General features: G+C 36.3%; 1 protein-coding gene across 4 annotated transcripts in view; it reads right to left on the reverse strand.

Annotated features, from left to right (window-relative positions):
* The window catches only part of ZNF609 (zinc finger protein 609), a 206,352-nt gene that overhangs the window by 30,961 nt on the left and 147,420 nt on the right, over nucleotides 1–27,971 (reverse strand). Inside the window, exons 1-2 of one of the 4 annotated variants that reach the window (XM_031955392.1) lie at nucleotides 19,403–19,422; nucleotides 11,752–11,977 (exon numbers count right to left, since the gene is read on the reverse strand). In XM_031955392.1, the coding sequence (XP_031811252.1) occupies nucleotides 11,752–11,977; nucleotides 19,403–19,405 (229 nt within the window). In that variant the 5' untranslated portion in view covers nucleotides 19,406–19,422. Of the gene's footprint in view, nucleotides 1–11,751; nucleotides 11,978–15,283; nucleotides 15,599–18,901; nucleotides 18,923–19,402; nucleotides 19,423–27,971 lie in introns of those variants that run through there. The other 3 variants (XM_031955393.1, XM_031955394.1, XM_031955391.1) reach the window with 3 other exon arrangements.

Consider the following 27,971-nt stretch of genomic DNA (forward strand, 5'->3'; position numbering starts at 1 on the left):
AATTGTCTGTTGATATTTTTTGACCATTTATCAATTTTTATAAATTTGGGTCAACTTTTTATATATTTTAGAGGGGAGGTCTGTATCAGAAACAGTGGCTGTAAAATTCCCCTCCTTCCCCCCGCTTTCTGTTTCCCTTCTAATCTTGGCTGAACAGGTTTTGTTTGTACAAAAGCTTTTTAATTTAATATAATCAAAATTACCCAATTTGCATTTCATAATGTCCGCTAGTTCTTTGGCCATAAACTTTTCCCTTCTCCATAGATCTGAGAGGTAGACTGTTATGGGCCAGAACTTGAAACAAGGTGCTAAGTCACTGGAATTAATAGAGACAATACTTATGTACTTAGTACTTATTAGAGTTCACACCTTTAAGAGAGCATATATAAAGAGGAGTCCCACAAGCCCACAGAAGCCCAGAAGCCCACTCTCTCGGAGGCAGAGTCAGATTCATTCCAACTTCTACCTTTTTGCTAGCTGGGGACTTCGGGAGATTCAGAGCCAGGATTCAGTTGAGGAGATTCACAAGTCAGAAGCCCACAAGCCCACTCTTGGAGGCAGAGATAGATTCATTCCATTTTCCACCCCTGTGCTAGCTGGGGATTCAGAGAGAGCTAGAGGCAGAAGCTTGAAAAGACAAAGGACTAGCAGCAAGAGCTCTCGGAACCAAGGAGAGAGATAGCCTCTAAGAAAGCTAACCGGGCTATTTTTGAAGGAAACAATAAAGGATTTGGACCTCTAGCTCCTGGCTGCATTTGGGGTGATTACACTAAACTGAAAGGAAGGCTGCTCCCAGAAGCTCTCAAGAAACCTGCCCCCAGAGAACATTATATTTAGAGAAGAACATTACAGTAGACTATTCCTTGTCATCCTGATTTGCTTCATGTTTAGATCATAAACCTATTTCTACACCTTATCTTGGTAAAGGATGTTAGATGTTGGTCAATGCCTAGTTTGTATCATAATATTTTCCAGTTTTCCCAGCAATTCTTGTCAAATTTGAGTTCTTATTCCAAAATCTGGAGTCTTTGGGTTTACCAAATACTAGGTTACTATAAGTAGGTAAAATAGATTGCTATAGTCATTGACTATTATGTCTTGTGAACCTAACTCATCCCACTGATTCACTACATTTCTTAGCCAATACTAAATGGTTTTAATGACAGCTTTTATAATATACATTAAGGTCTGGTACAACTAGGACGCCTTCATTTGCATTTTCCCCCATTAATTTCCTTAAAATTATTTTTTCTAGCTCTACAAAGTAATTTCTTGGCAGTTTGAATGGCATAGCATTCAAAAAGTTTGATTTAGGCAGAACTGTAATTTTTGTTATATTATAATATTTATTACTCATGAGCACTTGATATTCTTCCATTTGATTAGTTTTTCTGGGGGGTGGGGTGGGGTGGGGGGTTTGAGGCAATTGGGATTAAGTGACTTGCCCAGGATCACACAGCTAGGAAGAAGTGTTAAGTGTCTGAGTCCAGACTTGAACTCAGGTCCTCCTAACTTCAGGGCTGGTGGTCTATCCACTGTGCCACCTAGCTGCTCTATTTGATTAGATCTTAACTTAAATCTGGCTGAACTGTTTTATAATTGTGTTTATAGCTGGATTTCAATTTTACCTCAGACTTTTACCAGCTGTGTGGTCCTCAGTTTCATGTATAAAACTGGTTTGTTAGTCTTTGTGTGGGCAGCTGATTGCAGGTAGCTCCAGCAGAAGCTTGTTGGTGTCAACCTTTGATTGAAGGGTAACCTCCCTTAGGAAGAGACAACTCCTGTTTTATAAAAATCAAGCAAGCTCCTCAGGCCATGGGGATCTCTGATGTGGCTTGGTTGCTTTTATAAGAATAAAGTCTATCTCTTTCTAAGAGAAACATGTCGCATGAGTCTGAAATGCTTGATACTTAGTAAGTCCTCTTCCCCATCTCTGAGAAAACTCACTGACTTCAAAGAGGAGTGAGTGTATATATATCTCACTGGTTCTGAAAATAAAATTCACGTCATTCAGGGTATCTAGTTTTTGTTTTGTTTTGTTTTGTTTTTTTTTGGGGGGGGGGAGCGGTGAGAGGGCCCAGAAAGCAAGCTACTGATTTGATCTTTGGCTTTTCTCTGCCAGAGAAATAAGGCTGCCATTATAATGGTGGCAAAAGGACAAAGAAGGCTAGGAGTGAAAAGGAAGCTCTGAGCAAAGGCGAGAAAAGGTGTGAAAAGATGAAAAGAGGGATCAGAGAGCTGCAGGGTGAATAGTAAGCACATAGTGAATTCTCCTGGTGCATGAGGCATTTTAATAGAAGACTCACGACAGAGACCCAAAAAGCTGGGATTTAGTTCAATGACAAATGCAGATGTCATTTACGTGTAGTTCATGTTTCTTCCTATTCTAGAAATTCAGGGCAAGTATACCATAGCAGTCAACTGTCATCTTAACAATTTGCTATTATAAACTTAATTGACAAAGACAAAGAAGAGAAATCAATATAACTATAAACTTGGGAACCAATATAACCAATTTCTTTATTTGTCACAACAACAAAAACTATACAGTCCAATAAAATAAAATACTATACCAACTAAAAGAAACAGCTGTGGATGGTATATTATAATCCTAAATCTATTTGTCTATCAGTTTGTGGCTGAGAATATGGCCCAAAGGCAATTTCATACTAACTTTTGCAGATGAGCCCTATGTTCCAAACTCTTGAGACAAACACTCTTAGATAAAGGTACTTATTATTTACTGATGACAGAAAATGACCATTATATAAAAGGTCAAAGAAAAAAGTCCTGTTTTTAGCTTACTTTAGAAGTAGAAGTTCCCCTGAAAGGGTACAGGGGATTAAATGGAATTTGTTATTAATGAGTATTGTATCTGTAGTCAGAAGACCTGGATTTGAGTTCTCTGGCTCCCCTGCTTATGAATTCTGTGACCTCAGTGCAATCACATAATAATCTCTAGGTTCTACTTTATCTGGAATCTAGATATCTACTTCTCAGTTTCCAAAGCACACCACATATTTTGGAAGTGGTAAAGTATATTATTAGACTGTCACCTCTTGGTGGCAAACTGTCCTAGTGCAGGTATCTCTGCTGAAGAAGCAGAATGTGCCCTCTTCCCCTGGGCTACAGCCATACTAACTCGTCCTCATCAAAAGGGGAGTATGCTGGGTATGTGTGGAACTAAAAACTTAGAATTCAGAAGAACACTGCAATAAACAGCCCAATTCTCAGCCAATACAGAACACTGGGTTCAGGTTTTTCCTTATCCCTAAGAGTTCAGAAGTAAAACAATCATACTGTTCTGATTTATAAATCAAGGATTGGTGGCAACCACAACTGTGATCATTACTACCTAGAGGATCTTTTCATTTATCTTTAATGATTAAAGAAAATGAAGATGAAGCTTCTATATGCCTAAAGCTTGGAGTCTGTGTGTCTATAGCCACATCCTTACCCCCACCCCATCCTTAAATACCATATGATGAATAAGAGAACTGGTTACATTGAGAAGGGCCTAGGGTGCCACTACTTTAAAACCACATTTCCCAATTCAAAAATACCTAATTATTTTGGAATTCTACATTACTACATAAGAGCCAGAATGAGAATACGGAGCAGAGTGGCTACACTTCTTCAGATAGATACAACGCTAAACTTGTTATATAATTATACGTTATATAACGTATAATGTTCTGAAAATATTTTCTCTAGGACAAGAGTTCAAATCAGATATGTAGGGAGATGCTAAGCATATTCAAAGCTTATGGATACATGAAAAGCAAGAGGATGGCTTGGTTCTAGAACCCAAGAAGATAAAAGCAACAACATTGGATACAGTTCTCAGTTATAAAACATCACTATGAAATAAACTGCTTTACCTAAAACCTGTCTTCTTCAGGTCTTAGCTGAGCACAGAAAGGAGTTGTTAACCAAAGTGGCATAAGGAACTTTTGGCTTTAGTCAACTGGCTAAAGATTGCCTACATGAAGAAAAATTACCAATCCTCTTTGAATACTATTAATCTCAGTAGAGAATATCCTGTAATTTAAGGCCTCAATCCCTACAATGATTTATTTAAGGAATCTAAAATCAGTATAATCCCATTTTCCAGTCTACAGCAAGGTGATTTATCCCATCAGCCCAATATATAACAGACAAGTTTTCAGTCGGACCACAAGGAAGCATTCAACTTTGAAAGAGTCTGTCCAAGTAAATTGCAGGCAGAAATATTATTTTTTGGAGAGGCTATTTCTTTTTCTTTTTTTGTTTACAAGAATCACTTTTTAAAAATTTATTATAACTTTTTATTGACAGAGCCCATGCCTCGGTAATTTTTTTTACAGCATTATCCCTTGCACTCACTTCTGTTCCGATTTTTCCTCTCCCTCCCTTCACCCCCTCCCCCAAATAGCATGCAGTCCTATACAAATTAAATATGTCACAGTGTATCCTAGATATAATATATGTGTGCAGAACCGAACAGTTCTCTTGTTGCACAGGAAGAATTGGATTCAGAAGGTAAAAATAACTTGGGAAGAAAGACAAAAATGCAAGCAGTTTACATTCATTTCCCAGTGTTCTTTCTTTGGGTGTAGTTGCTTCTGTCCATCCTTGATCAATTGAAACTGAGTTAGATCTCTTTGTCGAAGAAATTCACTTCCATTAGAATACATCCTCATACAGTATTGTTGTTGAGGTATATAATGATGAAGAGGCTATTTCTAAAGGTAGTTCATAACAGGGAGAGGGAGGAAAAAAATTCATTAATGTCTTCTTCACAAAAAAATTTGATGGATCTGCAAATGGTACATAGGAAGAGATGCTTTTTTTTACCTATGTCTTCTAAAGCCCAGAGAAAAATTATGTTTTCAAAATCCCTGAATTATCACGTTTGAAACTGATGGGAAATGGAAAACCTTCAGCTGCCCTCATTTCTAGGCTCTCAGGACATGAAAATCAAGAGAGCACACAAGCTAACACATATCATGCCTGAGTTGCACTCATATGACCACAAGATTTTCTATCTTAAAGATTTTCACCAAGAGACTGCTCAGTAGTCAGTGGAAGCCCTGGATTATGTCTGGATTATTAGGTTTGGTGCCAAGGTGGTGGTTATGAGGCAGATACGTTGCTACTATAATCATGGGCAAGAGAGTAAGCAAGAATTGGCCTGGAGAAAACAAGCTCAATCTATGATAGCCCAAGTCATCCCAACACTAACCCTAGCCCAGGATGCTAGTAAGGAATGTTGAGGAACATGGCTCTTCATCACGGATATTTTATGTTGCGTTCTAATCTCTAAATCATAAATCCTCCCTTTCCTCCTCTTAGATAACCACAAAAATCACTCGGTAGATTGATGAGAGAGGAGTAGATTGCCTCGCTCTCAAGGAGAGAGGCAAGCTCAGTGGAGGTCACCATGCACTCAGTTGTCAGCTCAGTGAACACTCTAGTTACTGGGAAAGGGGAAAAAAAGGATTCTCTGGCTATAGCATCCAACTTGAGGAAGCTCGTTCCCCGTTGTTGGAATTGAGCCACACTTTTCCACAGCTATTGTACTTTATGATCTATCATGGCATGGAGACCTTGACTGGGGGGCATTTCTCCACAAAGCTTAGCAGATGCATTTTTTCCTTTATAGTTCTGATCAGCTAAGGGTTGAGAAGTTCTGCCAAAAGCAAAAACTTCCCTTTCTTGTTGGTAATCTTTGTAATATATTTTCAGTTTTTAAGCTGCAGTTGTGATTAGAAGGCAAAACCACAATCTGGTACTTTGTGCCAGCAGAGCAAGGAAATACAGTTAAGGTCTGAGGGTAGCGCGGCTAGTCCTCTTTCCTGACTGTCACTGAACAGTGCTGCATATTGAACTTCCTAAGCAATTATCTTTTCTTCTCTTCCCACCCTTAGTTTTATATAAAAACTATTCCAAACTTTCCCTAGATTAGCAGGACTAACTGTGCTTCAAGCCTGGTCTGGCTACAGTTGGCTTTGCTAGACCTCTAGGCCCAGGAAATAAAACAGGAAAAGAGGTGAATCTTGGAGGCTTTGACTGTCTAGCACAGAAAACTCATACTAACTTTCTTATATCTGTCCTGTCAATCTTTCTATCCCACAGTGTTGAGCATGGACAATAAGTAGCATGTTGTAAATTGATATCAAGTTTATATCTTGTCCATTTATAACCTAATCAAAAGTTCAGTATGCTATTATATCACATTCAAATCCTCAAAAGGCAAGAATGAAAATAGCAAAGCTGTACTCCACAGCCCTAAAACACAAGACAACTTAGTAAGCCTTTTTAATAAAGAATACTTTAAAATTGTATAGTTTTTCAAAGATTTCTTTAGTCAGCAAGGATGTGGAGACTAGGAGAATAGCATCTTAAGAAGTCTAGAGAACAAGGTCCCAACCTTTAGAACTTGGACTCCATCTGGGGTTAGGTTCAGAATTTTTAAAAGGGAAAATAAAACAAATGGCAAAAGAGAAAAACAAAGAAACGCTTAAAGAAAGGTAGATTCAGTTCTGTCCAGCAAGAGAATGTTTTGTTTTGTTTTCCCAATTTGGAGGAAAGAACCAACAGGGTTCTTTAAGAGAAAAAAGGTCAAGGGAAGCATTTTGAAAGCTGCAAAAAGATAGCAAGGGGAAAAAAAAAAGATAGATTTGAAAGTTATACGTTGAATTTAATCATATACTTCAAAAGAAAAAGTAAACTTCGTATAAGAGATTTGTGGTTTCATGTACACTCCTTTTCCTGTTCTAGTTTGTCTATGGAAGTGCTCATTTTGTGTTTAAATTTAGGAATATATATACATATACATATATAAATATATATAATGAAAGTTTAAAAAGAAATGTCATTCTTGAGATTTTTTTGCTTTAGTTTTTAGTACTGAAATGAATGATGCTATCTAGTATGTTTGTTCATATTCCTTAATTCAAATGGGAACAAATTCACCATCCAATATCAATCTTCAGTTGCAAGAAAGGGACTAAAAAGGATGTTCTGCTGCTGTTCTTGTTTTTTGGAGGTTGGGGAGCTACATGAAACACCAAAGAAGAAAGAGGAAGTATGTTGATTTCATTAATTTTCCCCCAGTGATTGTGTTGCCACGTGGTGGTCTCTGTTGCTATGAAGGTATATTGTGACAGAGACAATGGTTATTGAGCTCAAGGTTTGTATTACTGGCTGAGATCTTTCCAGAGAGAGAATCAGGATAGCATTCAAATAGCCACACTAAAGCAGGTTGGTCACAGTGCCCTGTATCTCCAGGTGAGTGTAGACTAGAAGAAAACAACTGATAGTAAAGAGCAGTTGATTATACTGAAGAAGATTAAACACTTTTCTGATATAATATCTATATTGATTCAAATATGGAACTTTTCCATGTCAGAATCACATAGAATAAAACAAGAGTGATGGTCAAAGTAGTAATATCTTTGAAAAAAGATTAATAGGATGCCTTTCTCAACTGAAAGAGTTATAACTTCAAGGGAGGAAGGGAAGGAGGCTTGATCAACAGGTACCTAAAAAGGAGGAAGATGATGAACCAACCACTCAGGCTGGCCTTTCTCAGGGCAGCTAACTACAGGAAAACTAACTTCCTCTTAAATAAAACCACTGCCTATTACTCTGGTAATGAGAGGACTGCAACCCACAGACCAGAGCACACGGCTCAACCACAAAGTTTGAAATGTGGCCAAGTGTTCTCTCTGGAAACTGGGGCAGGAGCACACAGAAGCCACAATAACCTGTCTGAAAAGACAGTTTTTTTTTTTTTTTGGTAGGTTTCCATCCATCCTTATCATCCCTCAAAAACTTATTTCCTTTTTTTTTTTTTTTTTTTTGGTAGGTTTCCATCCATCCTTATCATCCCTCAAAAACTTATTTCCTTTTTTTTTTTTTTTTTTTTTTTTTAAATCTAAAAAGCCTAAAATATTTAAAATTAGACGGGGCCTTAGAGGCAACCCACTTTAAAATAATAAAGCTTAAAAAGTAAAATCACTTCCTTGGGAAAGAGTGAAGAAAAATGCAGTGGCCGAGTCACCTCTGGCATTACTGTCTTGCTCACTGTCACTCAATGTTTCTGAGCTTCAGCTTTCTCACTTGGAAAATAAGAGGTTTGGACAAGATTGCTTTTGAGGTCCCTTCCAGCTAAAAATTCATGAGTCTATAAGTCTACATTCAAGGTCATAGTTACTAGGCAGGAGTTTAGTTAGGATTAGAACCTGATTCCTAGCATTTTCTAGGGTCCTATGTGTTTTGTGATTCTTTCATTTGACTTTAGGGATATAGGAGCCATATATGTGTGCCATAATGGAAATCTCAACAACAAAACCCTGGAGAAAATAAAACCTTTTATACTATTATAAAAAATACTAGATAGTATTCTCTTCAATTATATTCCAGAAACCATATGAAGATGCTACTGGGATTATGTGGCCCATTTACAAAGTCCCAGTGAAATTTCACTGAGGAGACGTAACCACTCTGGAATTATGGAACACTTGCCAGTGTGACCTTGAGGCAAAGACCTTAAGTTCTCTCTGCCTCAGGTTTCCGTATCAGTTAAACAAGTGGGTTGGGCCAATTATTTCTGAGGTCCTTTCTACTTCTAAATCTATGATCCTATGATCCCTTAATAAAATGTGGTTATATGAATTATTTGCAACATAAAACCATATTCATTTCTATTAATCTTCCAGGACTAAGTAAGCTATATTTTGGCTTAAGATATACAATGATAGAGTTTTAGAGTTCAAAGACATCTCCCTCAATTTACAAAGGAATAAACATAGGCCTATGTATACTTTAAGTGACTTGTCCAAGTTCCAATACCTAGTTAACTGAAAGCTGGGATAAGAACCAAGGCCTTCTATTAGCTTACTTTCCACTAAAAAAAAAAAATCTGCTTGACAATTCTAGTAATAAAATATGACACATTTTTGTGGTAAATTACACACACTGCCTTAAAGTGGCTCAAATGTAGATGCTTGGGTCTTTGTCTAAAAGGCCCCCCTTGTCTTTTATAGATTAAAATATATATATATATATATATATATATATATATATACACACACATACATATCGATATGCAACTTTGCATAAGCTGAACTATAGAGTGCTTAGCTCAGGCTGTTATTGCTATCAATGTGCCCTGGGTGAGGTTACTGACTTAAAAATATGGATTATAAACAAGATCAATAAAGAGGTATATTATACATAATCCTGGACTAAGATCTGGAAAACCCACTTTTCTGACTAAGTGAAGTCAGTTGAAGAAGGGGATGGGTCAAGGTAGAGGTATCAATGCCCTGGATACAGAGAGACAGTAACACAAAGAAAAAGCAAAGAAAAGGTTAGGATTTGTTTGTGAAGGGGCATTTCCAAGAAAATGAAGAGACAGGATACTCCCAGCCTTAGGCACATCCCACTTTCTTTATATAGTTTTTCTAATAGCAGAACTCCCAGAATTGAGCCATCTCAGGGAGGATGTTAGTAGTTCTGGCTGGATTAATAATAGCCTAAATGACTAAAAATAGATGAGAACTAAAGGAATCTCAAAATACCTTTAAGGCAAGATCTGAACTGATAGCAGCAGAGAGAAGGGGAGAAGGGACAATCAGGAAAAATGGAGGAAAATGTTAAGGCTATGCCCTGGCCTCTCTACCAGTTCACAGAAAGATGATTCAATTCTGCAAGGTCCTTTGTGTATTCCTTGCTCTTAAGAGAGGTCAAGCAGTCTGCAATTTCTGACTACATATCTAAAGTTTGTATTATATGAACAAGGGCAATCTGCAGTGAAAAAGGATAGAAACCAGAAGTGAAAATAGGTAAATGAAAAGCCTAGAATCTTGGCTGTAACCTTCTTGTATACAAGAAGGTTATTTTTTGAAGTTTGCAATTCTTTCTCTCGAGTGACAATTTACTATGCATACTTGGGGAAGAGAGGGCATCAAGAGAGGTGAATGGACAGACCAAACTAAACAAATGGTGTTGTATATGATTTGTGATGGAATACCATCGTGCTATAATAAGTGATGAACTTGATGATTTTAGGGAAAAAAGGACAGAGTTGCATGAAATAATTAAGAGTAAAATGAGCAGAACCAAAAGAATGCTGTACATAGTAACAACAATATTGCTTTAAGAACAACTTAATCATTTTGACTATTAAAATATCCAAATTAACAACAAAGGACAAATGAAGATGCTAATTGCATCCAGAAAAAGAAATGGTAAATAGAAGTAGGTGTACACACACACACACACACACACACACACAGTTATGTGATAACAATTATCTTTTTTCCTATACTATTTTAAAAAAATGCTTATTTTCTAAATAATAATATATATATATATATATATATATATATATATATATATATATATATGAGATTATGTTATTTATAAATTAGGAAGAGCTTATTGAAGGAGGAGGAGATGAGTACATTTGTCTTCAATTCAGCTCTTTCAACAATCTAGATGACCAAAACCAGGCTAAAAACATGGTGCTAGAGAGAAAACTTATAAATGAAGAAGCATTTGCAGTAAACATCTTTTAAAAGGCCATATATTACACGATAATATATTAATGCCCACAAAAAAAATTAAGACCATAGTGTTAATACAGATAACACATTAATGTCTACTGCAGAATGTACTTAAGCACTAAATAATAACATCATTCACTGGCAAAGAATTTATCAAAATGACCAGAGGATTACCTGACAATAAGTGATAATCAGAGATATTTAGTCATCTTACTCTGGGTCTCAAAATTCCTCAAGAGTAGAAATTTTACCCTCAAGCTGATTACCCTTGCTGAAACTCAAGAAGGTGTGAGCATGGTAGGAGTACCATGGGTGGTTAAATGTTAAATGGATATATGGGAACATACTTAGAGAAACGTTTATTTCCCAAGTTTTCATAAGTTTATAAAATCTAATAGGTAGTGGAATATGGGGGCTGCCAGTGATTACTAGGTAGTTTTGGGAAGAGAATATGTTTTTTGTCTGGTGCTTTAAAAAAAAAAAAAAAAAAAAAAACTAAAGATAATACAATTTAGCCTAATTAAATGACCCATTCCTCTCATAGGAAGACTTATAGACTTATATAAGCTGACACAAGATGAAGTATGCAGAACCAGGAAAACAACATTCAACAATGACTACAATAATAAGTGGAAAAAAAAAAAAGAACTAATATGTAATACTGTGAAATTCAACTCTAAAGAAGCGAATACTTCCTATTTCTCCTTTTCTGAGGTCAAAGACTATAGGTTTGGAACACTGTACCCAACATCAAACTTTTTAAAAATGTTGCTTAGTTTTGCTGAACTTTTTTTTTTCTTTTTTACTCTAAGAGATAGCTCTTAGGAGGAAGAGAAGGAAAAGAATATATCATAAAATGTAGGTAATATCAGTAATATCAAACAAGATATTATGAACATAAACTTATATTTAAAAGAAAGAAAAAATATAAAGGAGGGGAAAGAAAATACATATCATTTTCTCTGATCTAAATCTACTAAGTACTATTGCCTTTGGCTCAACAATATAACATCTGTAGATGCCAAGAGGTAAATAATCAGTCAAAAAAAGAATCTTTGACAATTCCTCAAATCAGGAAATTACTGCTGACAAACTTTAAATTCATTGCAAAATCATGAGTAGGAGATCATGAGTCCTGAGACTTTTAACCTATACTTGAGATTCATTGCATTATAAGCCTACATAGAGAACTTACCATCTTCTGTTTCTTGCCACACAATGCCCTCTAGGTTGACACTGGTCCCAGGTTCACAAGGGCCTAAGCACTCAGGTTCTGTAGCCAATGCCACATCACAGGTGTTCACTCCTACAGAGCGGGTTCGAACCATGATTTGCTCACAGGGGGAGGAGATATCATTACTGACCACTGGAACTAAGAGATGCAGGGGAAGCACAGCTGGTGTGGAGACAGGGGATTCCATCTGTGAATAAAACAAAGCAGCAAAAGAGTTGCAATTAGAACAAATGTGGAAAAAAAGACCTTTTTAAACCCACTTATTTTCCACGTCCCTCTTCAGTCAATCATGCTTGGAGGGCTAAATTCTACATTTTTGAATTCTTAATCAAAACTATAGTTTCTCACCCTAGCATATAGCAACACCACTGAATGCTAGACAAAATAAGAATCCTACAACAGAAACTCTCCACTGCCTATCATTCCCTATACCCATCCTCAATGTTTCATACTAAATAATGTAAACCACTGTTTATAATTGGCAAACATTGGTAAGATCAATGTTTCACACTAATATGTAAAGGAACTGGGGCTATTCAATTCTTTTTTCCTCATGGAAACTCTAGAAAAAGGGAGTTTACAGATGTTCTCAGGATGACACAAGATTTACATTTGGGAAGGTATTTAGAGACTACATATGGAATTTTTGAATTTTCCTTTCTTATTAATCCAGTTCTTATCAAGTAATACAGTAATCTACAAGGGGAAAGTAGGTAAAAAGATAGGAACAATCCCTCAGCCAACTCAAAATGATTAAGAACTCTAAAAATATTTTATGAGGCAGAGTTATCTCTCGTTCCACTTTTTAGTTTGACAGAAATCTACTTAAAATTTTGGCTGAGAATAATTACATGAGTGCCTCTTATTCCAAATATTTCAACAAAAGTTAAGTTAATGACAATGGTTGCAAGGAATATGGATCTAGCCATCATCTTCATTGAAAAGAAACAGAACTTATAAATCCCTAGGACTTATAGAAGCAACTGATAAAAATATCCTTGAATGAAAACAGCCAAAAGTAAAAACAATCATTTCACCTACAATCTTAGTCATCTAAGAGAACATGATTACTTAGGTTTCTCGGTGAGTGCAGAATATCCTAAGGAATAGGAGAAGAGAATTAATAAAAGGGGATAGTTCTTTTGGTTCCGTGATTTAACATCATTTATCAGAAGATGGATAATAAAGACAAATTGTATTGCTAGAAACCCATAAACTAATTAGATATTTGCTCCTGGGGCTATTTAAAGAAAATGTAGAACAGTCACTGAAACTCAAATTCAGCAGTTAAGGAAAACATGCATATTATACCATCTCAGCCACTGGACAGCAATGTGGTAGAATTCTGATTCTGGAATTATATCACTCATTCCTACCGCTTCTGTTTTATTCCCTGATCTTGAAGAGTGTAAGAAAAACTGAGACTTGGTTCCTGATATGTTCATTGCATGGAGACAACTCAAGCTTTCTGGCTTAAAAAGTCAATGCAATTTGCAGACTGGTAGTCCACACAAGACTCAAACTAATTCAGGCTAATCCTGGTCCTGAACAATTGCCAAAATATCCTTTTCTGCTTGTTCCTGCAAAGTGTATTGACTCTACTTTCCTATATCTCTCTCCACCTCACCAATTCCTCTAAGCCAGCCTTTTCATGAAACAATTAGAGTGGGAGTTTGTATATTGCATACTCCATTTTATAAAATGCATTTGGCAAAACAGCTAGTATCTAATTTTGTTTCCTCTGAAGTGGTAAGTTTATAATTTTAGAAACTGGGTCCCCCAAAGTCTCTTCATAGTCTCCATTAGTTTTGATTTAAAAACTGAGTAAAAATTTAAGTGGGATATGGGGAAAGAAGTAAGGAAAAGGAGGAAAACCTAAGTGAAATAATAGTGATTCCTCTATGGTCCTTGAAACTTTGCTTCCATCAAGTAGTTCAGGAACAATATAATGATGGAGCAAACCTCTGAAAAGTCAATTTCTTGGAGGTTCTACAGTACTATAGAATACCACTAGAGGGGAAGATGAGTGAATATAACAAAACCTTGAGAAAATAGCAGAGAGTGGAGGGCTCTTCTTAAAGCTACTGGGGAAGTAAATCCTTTGGAGACCAAGCACCTCATTTACAGACCTAGAGAAGTTTTTAACATTGCAAACACCTTGAAAGCCTTCCAGACCATTACTAGGTCTCCTGTCCATTGGTTCATATTTATGGGCTGTCAACTCCTAGCATCTAGGCTCTTTGTGTACTACTTAGACACAGAAAAGAAGGAGAAAGTAAGTTCTCTGTGAAGCTTCACTATCTTATACTCACTACACTACATCAGCTCAAATGAAAAGAGAAGTTTTTAACCAAATAAAAAACAAGAAGAGATTACAAAAGAGAAAACCAATAATTTTCATTATATGACATTGAAAGGCTTTTTTTTTTTTTTTTTTTTTTTGTATGAACAGAATTAGCACATAAGAAAATTTAGGAAAGAAAATCTTTACCTCAAAACTTTATGGTAGCTCTTTTGTGTTAGCAAAGAATTGGAAAATGAGTAGATGCCCATCAACTGGGGAATGGCTGAACAAGTTGTAGTATATGAAGGTAATGGAATATTATTATTCTATGAAAAATGAATAAACGGATTTTATAAAAAGACCTGGAAAGATTTACATGAACTGATGCTGAGTGAAACAAGCAAAACCAGGTAATACATGGTACACAGTAACATCAAGAATATGAGATGATCAACTTTGTTTTTTCTCAGTGGTTTGGTGATCCAAGGCAACCCTAATAGACTTTGGATAGAAATACCATCTGCATTCAGAAAAGAAACTATGGAGATAGAATCCAAATCAACACATGCTCTGTTCACTTTTTATTTTCCCTCTCCCATGATTTTTTCCCTTTTGTTCTGATTTTTCTGTCCCAACATGATTCATAAAGCAACATGTATTAAAAATAAAAAACTTTATGGTAAAGGTTTGAAATCTAAACTATATGGGAAATTAATACAACATGCAAGATTCCATAACTCAGAAGACAAGGAAAAATAGATCTCAAAAGGAGAACTAACATAAAACTTAAAAGAACTTTGATAACTTTAAGATCAACTCAATTCACTACAATGAGAAATGCAAAATAACCCCGAGGTTTCACCTCACACTCCATAAACTGGAGAATACACTGTTGGCAGAAGTCACTTTATCCAATCACTGTGAAAAGCAATTTGGAATTATCTTTAAAATTTGGCTGAAATATTCCTTGTTTATCCTTTGCTTTCACAGAAGACCAATGACATCATGTGTGAACTGGATTTAAATGAGGCAAGAGTCCCACATTTTCTTCTTGAGCCATCAGAGCCCAGGGGCAAGACAAAAGTCAGTATAATAGGCAGTGGCCTAAATATGGTGTTCTCCAATTTAAGCTATTTTAAAGCCCCTACTCTGAAACACTAAGAAGTAAATTGCAGGAAGATTGCAAGAAGTTGATGGCCAGTTGCTTACCAAACAACTCTCCTCCTCCTCCTCTTCCGCCAGTGTCAGAGGAGCCAACCTGCTTGATTTGTTTATGTAAAAAAAGGCATGGAGGGATAGGAGGTGGGGTGAGAGGAAGGATGCCTGTGGGTTTGAAACTGCTCAGTTTCCTTCCACTTTGCAACAGAAACCTGAGGAGAAACCACAGTACAAAACAATAGCACTTAATTACAGCTCCAGCTCTGCTAATTACCATCCGATCACATCTATAATCTTCATTATACCATAGTGCATAATAAGAGGCTCTGTGCTATCCATCTAATAACCAAGGCAGTTTTATGGAATTTTATATTTCACTTTACATGAGAATAAATGTAACTCGTTTATCACTCCAGGAAAAAGTGAAAATAGGAATCACCTGATCTTTGATGACAAAACACTATTTTAGATTGTGGTAATGCTAATATTTTGTTAGTCTCTATAAAAAGCAAGATCCTTTCTTATGCTATGAAATAAAACAGTACCACAACCTGTGGCCTTTCAGTTATATGGGAGTAAGGAGGGTGGGAAATAGTTAAAGGAGCTGGGAGTGAAATTGGGATGATGAATTCCTTAACTTTTTCAAAAATTCATGTCTTTTTTACTTCTTAATGAAACTTCTTTTTCATTTCACCTTTAGCTACTAATTTAATAATACCCTATTAGACTTTAACATGTTGATAGGCAGGTGACATGGAACTGGGGACTAGATGAGAGGAATAAAGGAAGACCAAGCCATTAATCTCACCACATGAAGTAATTATATACTACCCTCCATTGCCTCCCACACATGACAGCAATGATGGCAGGAAAGCTCGTCAAGGCTGTATATGACTATTTCAGTTTTTAGAAAATACATTAAGGACTATTCAGGACTTGCTTTTTACAAACTCCTCATTACAAGCAGAGCTTTGGGACCTGTATCTTCAGAATCAAAGGGCAACAGAGAGTTATTCCTCACATGCCAGTAGTTTGAAGAGTAATTACAATATACTTCCAGCTATTGAGGATGAATGAGAATTAAGCAGAATCAGCAAGCTCTCACCAGAACTCCTAGACTCCACCACCTTGAACCATGGTGTAAGTGATTAGCCAAACAACAGTTAAAATTGCAGCAATAAACTCTAGTGGCTTCTTGTACCTCTTGGATCAAACTTAAAATTCCTCGACTCACTTAATCCTATCGTTCTAGTTTTCTTGGCTATTCCCTTTAACCAGCACATAAACTAACTTTTGAGGTCCCCAGTGTGAGTATCATTCATTGTTGGGACTCAAGTCCCAACAATGATTTTCCCTGACAGCCAGCATACATGATTAACTCAAAATTTAATTGTGACATGGCATTCCAAAACAAAACAAAAATGCCAGGGAGGGAAGGAGAGAAGGCAGGAAGAAAAGGAATTAAGTTTCTTCCCATAAACCTGAAGTCTACTGTCATAAACAGGAGGCACATACGGATTGAAACGTGCTTATGGCCAAGGTCACCCATCATTGTGGCATTACTACTGGACCCTGTGGAATCTCCTGTGGAATCCTCACCCAGTTTTCTGTACTGAATGCAACATCTCGGCTGAGCCAACTGTGCAACCTGATCTGCTCATCTGCAGCTTGAATCAAGAATTGGTTCTCCTCTCTACTGCCAGGGGTCCTATTCCTTAAAACTACCACTTCTCTTAAGGGACATTAAGAAACATTTAAATGTCTCAAGTCTATCTGGAAAAAAAATATATATAGCTCAACTACTGGCTCTCTTGATCTTTAGAGCCAATGAACTGATTTAGCACTTGAAGATGGTCTGCCTCCCAATTATTACTACCTGGATGACCTTGGGTAAGTCAGTTAACTTCTATGAACTTTAATTTCTTCCTCTGTAAAATAAGGGACTTGAAGTAAGTGGCCCCCAAGGTACCTTGTATGCTCAGATTTAAAGTCCTATGATACTAATGGGAAGGTAGCTCAACTGTTTACAAGACAATGAGTGATGACAGGGAGAAACCACCCATTTGCCCACTATTTAGGAGTCAGACCCCATGATGGCTTGTGCCCAAGACTACATCACAAGCACTTCAAGCAGAAAAACCTGTAAAAGGGTATTAGCACATTATTGAGACATAATGTCATATTATCATCTCAACTGTTGTGACTATCTCACTTAAACTTGTAGGTGAGATAAAGAGGTCACCAAATCTCTTTTCCACATACTTTATATCCTCTAGCTAGTTTGCTGGCTGTTCCTCACTGATGACACTTGTGTTTCCTGTGCCTGTCATGTTCTTCTGTCACATCTCTGACTCATGGAATTCTTGTTTTTATTAAAGACAGCTTAAGTACCAGCTTTTGCAACAGGCCTTTCTTGTTCCCTTCTTTCTCACTCTACTAGCTTGTGTCTTCTCCACCAAAGTAGTCTAGGATTGTTTTTTTATCCATACACCTCTAAACATCTTTTCAATAAAAATATAAAGTATAAGTTACTTGAAGGCAAAAACTATTTTAATTTGGTGGTTGGTGGTAGCAGGTCTTCAGAGTTTGCTTATCGAAGAGTCAAGATGCTAACAGTATTAAAACATGTTTATTGATTGAGAAAGAAAATGCATTTTGAAATAATCACGAGCTTTAGTTTTTGATAACAACTAAACACTTATAAAGAACCCAAAGGTCCACAAAAGCAAAAATGAGGTCTTGCCCTCAAAGAGGTTACTTCTGTCAAAAAAAAAAAAAAAAAAAAACAAAGTAAACATCAGATAATGAGGGTGGGGTAAATTAGTACTTTGAGGGACAAAGCAATTTCCTCAAATTGAAAGGAAGCATGGGATTCTAAGAGCTAGAAGTGAAAAGGGAGAGTGCAAGGAGGAACACTTTGCAAAAGCAAGAAAACTGGAAAAACAAATGGTGTTGAGGGGTGTGTGTGTGTGTGTGTGTGTGTTGTGTATGTGGGTGAAAGAGACAGAGAGACAGAGACACAAGAAAATTTGGCTGAATCATCTGGCTGAAGGAGAATAATATGTAATAAGTCTGAGAAGGTAGGATAAAATATATTTAGCAGTGAAACCACACTGAACATAGCTTAGACTTTCTCTAAAAATTGAGAAGGTGTTTTCTTTCAGAAATTAACTTTTCAACATCTTAAAATGACTCAGGATCATAGATTTAAATCTGGAAGGTACCACAGAAATCAGTCTAATTTCCTAATTTTACAGATGAAGAAAATGAGGCCCAGGGATGTTGAGTAATTTGCTCAAATTCACACAGGTAAGTGATATATCTAGTATTCAAATCTACATCACTGGGATACTTTCTAATGCACTATATACCATTGTGAGCATCAGTTACCAATGCAAGACATGAGAGGCTGGTGAAAATGTGCACTGATTCAATGAAATCACTTAAAAACTGAAGTTATTATTTTTTTAAAAAATGTCTCAACATCAGTTAGAGACATTTGACACAAAAAATAAGACAAAAATGTAGAGACAATTCTAATTATTTGAACTTTTCTGTTGTTTAGATTCCTGAGAAATCTGAATTTACTTAAGTTATTCTTTAATGAAAGATTCAGTTTTGCTTCTTTAGGAAAGCAACCCCTTTGGAGAAGGGTCCCACCATCCTTACCACCAGTAACACCAACTGCCGACCAACTGCCACCAATTGGCAAGTAAGCCCAAGGGTCCCTGGAACAGATGCACACCCCCCCCCCCCAAACCACTGGCCCTGCTTCCAGCCCAGTCCTTCAAGCCATCATTAAGGGAAGCAAATCCTGTAAAGAAGGAGCCAGCCATCCCCACCAACTGCCAACCAACTGCCACCTATATGGCAGGTAAGCCAGCCTGGAAGAAATAGCAAGGCACCCTGAGAAGGAGTCAAGCATGTGCTAGGATTGTCAAATCACTTCCAACACATTAAAACATCATCTCTAACTACTGACCAACTGCCATTAACAAGCTGCAGCCCTGACCTCTTCAGCAGCCATATCTACTGAAGACCTCCTGCCCCCAATACCTCAGCCCCACTAAATAAATTCTCCTCAGAGAAGTTCTTGGCACTATCAAAGGGTTCAACATCAGAAATAGATATAGTTTGTCCATGTAAATGACATTAAAGAAGATGCATTACCATCTGCTTTGCTGCTGCACCCTAAGGACCACAGGACCTTTCCATCTGACTTGCAGCTGAAACCTCCTATATAGGTGTTGTCTTCCCCATTAGAATGTGAACTCCTTGAGCAGGGGACCGTCTTTGGTTTTCTATTAGTGTACTCAAGCACTTAATAATTATTTTTTAAAATTCATTTGCTTTTTAATTCAATTCATTCTGAAAAATTTCAAATATATAATCCAAATAGGTTGACAAATGAGAAACATGAAATAATTGTATTTATGGAAATGAGCTCTCCTTAAGAAAAAAATATTGCTATTCATATTCCTATGAATGGGGACTTTGTGTGTAGACTGAAAGAAGGCTCTGGATTAGAATTCCTGATACTAGTTTGACTCACACCTTGTACAAGGTACTTAATTTTTCTTAATTTTGCCCAATTGCAAAATAATACTTTTTACTACCAATCTCCCAGGATTACTTTGGGAAGAAAGTACTTGGCTAAAGCCAAAACACTATATAAGCATATTATTAGCAGGAATAGAATAATATGGGAAAATCTGCAAACTTAACTATAAAGAAGGAACTTTGCCAAATGCCCAGATAACTATCTTCATCTCTCTCCTTTCTTCCTACTTCTTAAAAGGAGAGTGCCAGCAATGATTCTAGAGCTGACTATTTAGAAAGGAATGACTATAACTTGTTTCTTTGCTTAATTTCTTTCATAAAAATAAAAAATTTAAAGCATCTGCCTCCCCACTCCCCTTTACATCACTGCTACTAAGACTTACTTTAAGGTATCTGTGTCTTTTCATACAAGGCTTCTGGTGTTTCTCTGGATTCTTCATATTCCTCATGTTTCATTACAAGGGTATACCATAATTTTTTCAACTATTTTTCAATTGATGGGCACTATGGTTAATTGCATTTCCTCTCCTCCCCCCATCCCTCCCAGGAAAGTTGCTTAGAAAAAGGCACTGTCAAAAATAGAAAAATTTATAGAAAGATAGTTGAAGAATTACAAAAACATCTCGCAACTCACCACGTTCCAAGTAGTAGACAAATAAGATAATTAATGATTGATGCCCAGAATAGATTGTAAAATCCAATCATTGCTATAATGGAATCTGATGACAATTGAAAAAAGCTAGGGTGTAATGTTCGGCCTAGCTTTCTGGACATCTTCTGGAAGGGTCTTTGTCTCAGCAGGATAGTCACCACGAGGATAGACAGGAATAGAGTCTAGAGTCTTTACTGTTTCCTTCACAGTCTGTATTTGTCATAGTCTGACCCACTCTTGATCTTAGTGGAGGAGTTCAAGAGGCAGGAGAACCACCAAGAGGATGGTCAAAGATGGAATGTCTCATTTCCAGTTCTCTCAGCCCTTAAATACCCTATTACAATTACATCATTACAGCATACTGAGTATGTGTGAACTAGAGAACATTACATCACCATACTAAGTATTAAGTATATGTAAATTAGAGAACCATTATCTCATCAATTCCACTGAGTTAATACCTTGTTATAAGTATCCTTGTTTCAAGTATACTAATTCAGAGTTCTGGGCCTCTGCACTAAGAAACCTTTCCTACAATGTGATCTTTGTTGTCACCTGGAGCCCTAAAGGTTGATCCCTTCAGGAAGAAGATAGCATATCAAACACATTTAAAACTTAAGACAGCCTAAATCTCCAGTTAAAGGAAATTAGCAAGTCACATTGGAAATTTAACAAACCAAAGGAAAAACTTCATAAGAGAATCAATACTCCAAACAATTCACACTCCATTGTCCATTAATATGGTAAAGGTACTAAATGAAGAATGTCTACTCTTCTTGCTACTGTCAATCCCAATTGCTTGAAATTCACAACAGTTCTCTTCCCAAAGCTATTAACTTTGTAGCTGATGAGGGATGACAATGTCCTATCTGTCTGCACATAGCCTGAAATGGGCTGTATTTTTTCTAAATAAGACTAAAGATTCTTCACATCTCATATTATTTTGGGAGACGCATGAGAATTAGCCTCCAAAGTATGAAGAACTTGGGAAAAATTCTTTGATTGCAACTTCTGGCCTAAATTCTATTCATACCTACTCTTTTTCTTTTTTTTAATTATAGCTTTTTATTTACAAGTTATATGCATGGGTAATTTTACAGCATTGACAATTGCCAAATCTTTTGTTCCAATTTTCCCCCTCCTTTCCCCCCATTACCTCCCCCCAGATGGCAGGTTGACAATACATGTTAAATATGGTAAAGTATAAATTAAATACAATATAAGTATACATGTCCAAACAGTTATTTTGCTTTACAAAAAGAGTCTGACTTTCCATATTATCTTTCCCTGTCATTCTAGCCAATCTGACACATACCCACTCATTTTCTAAAGCCACAGCTGAAGTCAAATTTACTGAAGTCCAGTACTACTTCTAATCACTTCCCTCCCAAATCTTCTTTACAAGAGGCAAAATACCAAGTAAAGTGAACCAAACTACTGCCCTTTGCTCCCTGCATCATTCAAAACCCAGAGCTGTCTTTTTGTGGAAACAAAGATTTGGAAAAGGAGTGAGGCCCATCAATTGGGGAAGAGATCAACAAGTTGTGGTACATGAAGGCAATGGAATATTATCTTTGTATAAAAAATTATGAACAAGCCGATTATAAAAAGGCATGGAAAGATTTACATGAACTGATGCTGAGCAAAACAAGCAATACATTGTACATAACAGCAAAAATGTGCAATGATCAACTATGAAAGGCTTGGTTCTTTTCAGTAGTTCAGTGATTCAAAGCAATCCCAATAATCTTTGGACAGGAAATGCCATCTGCATTCAGAAAAAGAACAAAGGAGACTGAATGTAAATTAACACATGCTATGTTCACTTTTTTTTTTTTAAATCATCTCCCATGGTTTTTCCCTTTTGCTCTGATTTTTCTCTCCCAACATGATTCATAAAGGAATGTGTATTTAAAGTAAACTTACTATGATTAAAAAAAAAAAAAAAATCAAGAGCTGGGAAAAGACCAGGGTCTAAAGAAGTAATTTCCTATATTCTTAGATCAGCCTAAAAGCATGTATCTGAACTTTTAAGTACTCACCCTAAATGCCATTTATAATAGTGATTTCAATGAAAAATGAGCACAGATTTCCAACCTGAAATACTAATGCCTGAAGCAGCTCTGTTGAGAGAACACTGAACTCTCATCAAGTCAAGGAAGGGATCTGTGGCACCTGAGGAAGGAAGAGTTCTGAAAGTTATGGTGAAATGGCACCATTATGTTCTCAAGGGATTTGGCAGATATGTGAATTCAGGCAGACTGCACTAGCCCTTAGAACCAATCAATTCCAGTCCATGAGAAGGAAGAAAATAAAGAAATCGGGGGCAGGTGAACAGTAGAGGATAGGAGCCTTATGGGCAGTGGTTACAAGTGAGGGGATGAAGCTGAGTTTCCTGTGGTAAGCAGACAGGGGCTTCACAAATATTTCAAAGTCAGGAAAAGTTAAGGATGCTTGTCAGTTTGGGAATTATTATGCAAAATATAGAAATTCCCAAAGAAGAGAAATTATTAATCACTGTAAGTGGCTCAGTGAATAGAGCACCAGGCCTGGAATCAGAAAGACTCATCTTCCATAGTTCCAATATGCCCTCAGATAGTTAACTAGTTAGTTGTGCAATCTGGGGCAAGTCAGGTAACTCTTCATTTATAAATGAGCTAACTACATTAGGAAATAGCAGACCTCTCTAGTCTTTGCCAAGAAAATCCCAAATGGGGTTACAAAAACTTGGACACAACTGAAACAAATGAACAGCAAAACCAAATTGAAAAGGAAAAGAAATGTATCTTAACTAGATAACTTTAGGTTTTGTACTTAAAAGGACACATGGGTCCTTTCTGAATTTTTCATTTTAAAGTCCAGTCAGAAATTATACATAGTATTAAAATAACTTGTTTCTATCCTTAACAGTCTTCCTATTTTCTTATTAATGATGGCCAAGGACACTTCAACAGAAGTTGATAGATCCTTGACACTGGTACCCTCTATTAGTCAAACCTATAAGAAAAGACCACTTATTTCTATCCTAGAAAGATTTATGTATTACATGTCACTCAAAATTCATAGATATTACAAGAAACTATTCTCTAATGAGAATCTTTCTACTTGATAAAATACTGGCATTAAAAGTAAGTTCCTAGAGAAAAACTATTTTAATATATAATTATACTGTAATTAATGCGTAATGTAATTAATGAGAGGTTTTTGATAGACTATATGTAAATCATATATTTGAAAAATAGTGAGAAAATGCTAAAGTTTTCTTTTTAAGATTTTCAATACAATGCCCAAAATTAATTTTTTTTGCAAAAGGAACAACTCTTTTAGCCTATGTTTGTATAAATCTAGATTTTCCTTTATTAGGTGAGGGCAAATTTGATTTTCTTATCTTGAGCCATATCTTAACAGTGAATCTAGTTTTAAACAAATCTCCTTAAGAATAGGTGAACTAAAAGAAATAACTACTATACTGTAAAGCTGCCAAGCAAAGCTAAACTGTTTTCTATGCACTGAAGCTGTTCTTCCAATAACCTCTTCTGAAATAACTTGGTTATGTTCAAGTAGAAGAGAAAACGCTTAATGATACTATCAAATACAAGAGAATTACAGTGCAGTCATATATAATTTCCCTACTCTACTTTAAGAAAACAGGGATTAAAATCATTTTGGTTTTACACTAATAAAGTGCAAAGTAGCTTAACCAAAATAGTCTAAAGTCAGTGAAACAGTCTTACCATCCTAACAAAATCATATCTTTCAAATATCAGTGACAGAAAAGAAGGATCAAGAAAATCAACAGGATGAGCACTAGGTTCAATGTAAAGTCTGTGAAAAGGTAAAACTGATCCATCAGAGAATTTTATACTGGGGGCAGAGATTTTTACTTACCTAGAATAAATTGTTCAGATACAACAAAACCATCACTACTAACCAATACCTAATGTTTTTGCGAAGCCAAGAGTTCTAGTATGTATGCAAGTGTGCCAAGGAATCAACTGGATGGGATAGCTTCTATCAACATATAAAAGATGAGCTTGCAGGATACTTAGCCAATCAATAGCTTTCATCCTTTTACCCCACAAAGCCATATCCATTCCAATTAAGGATAAAGTAGAAAATTGGAATCAAGGATATAAATTGTAGATTGTAAAGAGACATGATCTATTAAGAAAAAGTTCTTTAAATTTTAGATCTCCAACTCAAGTACCAGGTTTGAAACTTGAAGTATTTTTAGTGTATTCTAAACAGATGAATCATTTACAGGAGACTTAAAATTTTTAGGGAAAAAAAGTCCTAAAGGTTCAGTAGTAGCTAATTCCAGATCCCCAAACAGAAATTTTTAAAGGGGTTTGGCTGATTTCTTCCTTAGGAACCATTGTAAATAGCACATTGCATTCTGATCTAAGCACATATGTCAGAAATTTTGTTCTTACCTTTTTACACCTAGAGACTCAAAAGATTGAACATTTCTCTATGGTTCAGGGAGAGTAGGAAAAGCAGCATGGAATCTACAATTGGTATGTGTTGTGCAGTCTTTAGGTGTTCATAACTTCATAAATAACCTGAAAGTGATTAACTCAAGGGGAGTGCCTCTATTACTGTAGCTTGACCCCCAGAATGATCACTTTCACAAAGTTTACAAGGATAATTAATTTTACTCCAATTGTCTACAATGAGTGGAACAAATGTCACCTTCCAGGAGTGCTATATGTGGAAAACCTCTGCTGTTGAGGGTGGAGGGGGAAGGAAGAAGGGAAAAGAAGAGAAACTAAAACAATTCAACTTTCCTTAACACACACCCTCTCCCCCAAGGTACTCCCAAAGAATACTAAAAGATAACAACCATTTCTGTTCTAACTAGAATTCTCCTTGGAGCAGGGCCAAGAGATGCCCCACAGAATGCTGCTGGTGGTGGTTATCAAATTAAAATGCAAAGCAGTTCTCTCCAGTGTCACTAGAAACTGTCAGAAAGAGATTATAGTTCCCACCCAGAGGATGCAGGTCAGCTAAACAATACCCATCTTCCTATGCTGATCAGAAAGAGGAGGGTGAAGGAGGAGAAAGATTAGACCCGTTTCCAAATAGCAACCCCGCCTGCTTGTTACCTTGGTAACCTTCTTTCTCTGAGCTGTTCTCATTTGTCTATCTCTGTCTGACCTTCATATTGCTCTGACAGTAACAGTGGAGGGAAAGGTGCCTGTCTGCTGACTTAGCACTCTAAACGGAGACATCAAGCTAGGGAGAGAGGCACTTAAACTCCTTCACATTATAGCCTCTAAACTGTGCCCTGAAGGCCATTAGTGGCCTCTAAGAGCTTTCTGGTGGTCCTTGTCATCACATCACTCCTCCCCCAGGTCTGTGGGCCACCTTACTTCCCTCATATACACTTCCTAGTGTAGGCTATCTGGGTCAAGTAGAGTGGGTAAGTGAAAAGAAACAATGAAGGGGGGCGGGGGGGGGGGGGAAACGAAGGTGATTAACTCAAAACAACCTTTAAAAAAATAATGTCTTGCATGTATACTTATTTTGTATTTAATTTATACTTTAATATATTTAACATGTAATGGTCATCCTGCCATCTAGGGGAGGGGGTGGGGGAAAGGAGGGGGAAAATTATCACAAAAGGTTGGCAATTGTCAATGCTTAAAAATTACCCATGCACATAACTTGTAAATAAAAAGCTATTTAAAAAAATTTTTTTTAAAATAGTGTCTTGATGTAGAAAATGTTTCTACAATTTCTTCTCTTAAGACGTCTGCTCATTAGTGGTAAGAGTTGGAAGGATTAATATCAATGCAAAAAGCATGAATGAGAGGATGCCCCCTTTGATAAAGAAGGGGAAATTTTGAATGTAGTTCTTATTCAAGTAAATATAATTTTTTAGTCTTCACTTTTAAGGATTAGTAATACTGAAAAATCCATGCACTTCTATACTTCTTAACCTTTTAATGTGCCTAGATGTGATCTTTCAGAATAGCTATTCATCTTTTATTTCTTTAAAGCAAGGGGCAAAGAAACTTGGAAAAGATTACTGTAGTGCAACTTCTTGAGATAAGATATTTTAGTAAAATAGGGTCCAAATGACTATTTTTTGAGGATTTACAGTCACTAGGATTATCTTTAATGAGGCTGCTATAGTTTAAGGGCAGTTCTCATCATAAAAGTACACATAGCATTATGGGACAAAAAAATGCATAGTAAACTTAGTATTCTGTATTTGACAAGGTCACAAGGGACCTTTTTTGAGAGATAGCTAATTGCCTTCCTTGACTTCTATGATGTTTTCTTTTTAAAGATATGTACTTCAAATATTCCTGACTTCTTATACTACCAGACACCTAATAAATTGAGGAGTTTATAAAATAAAGTATACAACCTATTTCTGAATTTATTTAAGACCTTGGTGAACCAGTTTATGTTGAAATATAAAGTCAACAGATTTAATATGCCTATTGTTTAAAGTAACACGTAGATCTGAAGAAACTACTTCCAAATTTAATTCTGATTTTCTGGAATATGGTAAACAAAATCATTCACCTTCATTTACTCTGATCTTTTACAATATTATCATCTTTGACCAAATCTACCTCAATTCTCATAAGGAGTTCCTATATTCTCTTTGTTGTTTCACAGACTTCTTTTCAACTGCTTTTAGCAGGAAATCTTGTTTTCTGAAGGGCACGAAGTACTTAATATAAACAACTCCTAAACTTGTTAAGAAGAAAATATCTGAGAATGCTTTATCACTCAATCCAGAATCTGGTGGACAATATTAACTTCTAGGATGGTTCTCCCTTCCTCAATAAATTTAGTGTCTGCTTCAGTCTTTCTCCTCACTTCAGTTCCTACTGTTATATTAGGGCACTTTTAACACAATTCAATGGTCTCTCAAATACTCTATATTCTTAGTTTCTTAATTTACTTAATTCCCATGTCTGATGGGAATTGTCTGATAAACCCATAGATGGTCAAACCCTCAATCTTGCCATCACTAAAAAGTTCCATTTCTGTACACTGATGAACTCTAAAATTCCTTTAAAGTGATAATTTTTTTTATCCCTCTATTCCATCCTGTCTTTTAAGATTCCTAGTCCAAATCATAGACTAAAATATGGCCTCCAATCCTTTACCTTTTAGATATTTCCCAGCCCATTTATTTAATTAATATGCATTAATATTAAGCCCTTAGTATGTGCTAGTTGCTATGAAAAAAGCAGGCATACAAAGAAAGGCAAAAATAAGGAAGAAAATGTTATGCTCAAGAAGCTCACATTATCATGTGTAATGGGGTACCTTACAGAACATACTAAATAGAGTGCTGGTCCTGGAGTCAACAAGGCCCAAGGTAAAATTCAGCCTCAGATCCCAGATGAATGAGCATTAGATATCAGATAACTGAGCAAGTCACTTAATTGATTTTTGCCTCAGTTTCCTAATCTGTAAAATGAAATTAAAAATAGTACCTACTTCCTAGGGTTGATGAGAGGATGAAATGTATTTGTAAATTTGCTAATTGTAAAGCAATCT

Source organism: Sarcophilus harrisii, chromosome 2, assembly GCF_902635505.1.
Source record: "Sarcophilus harrisii chromosome 2, mSarHar1.11, whole genome shotgun sequence".
NCBI classification, from domain to species: Eukaryota; Metazoa; Chordata; class Mammalia; order Dasyuromorphia; family Dasyuridae; genus Sarcophilus; species Sarcophilus harrisii.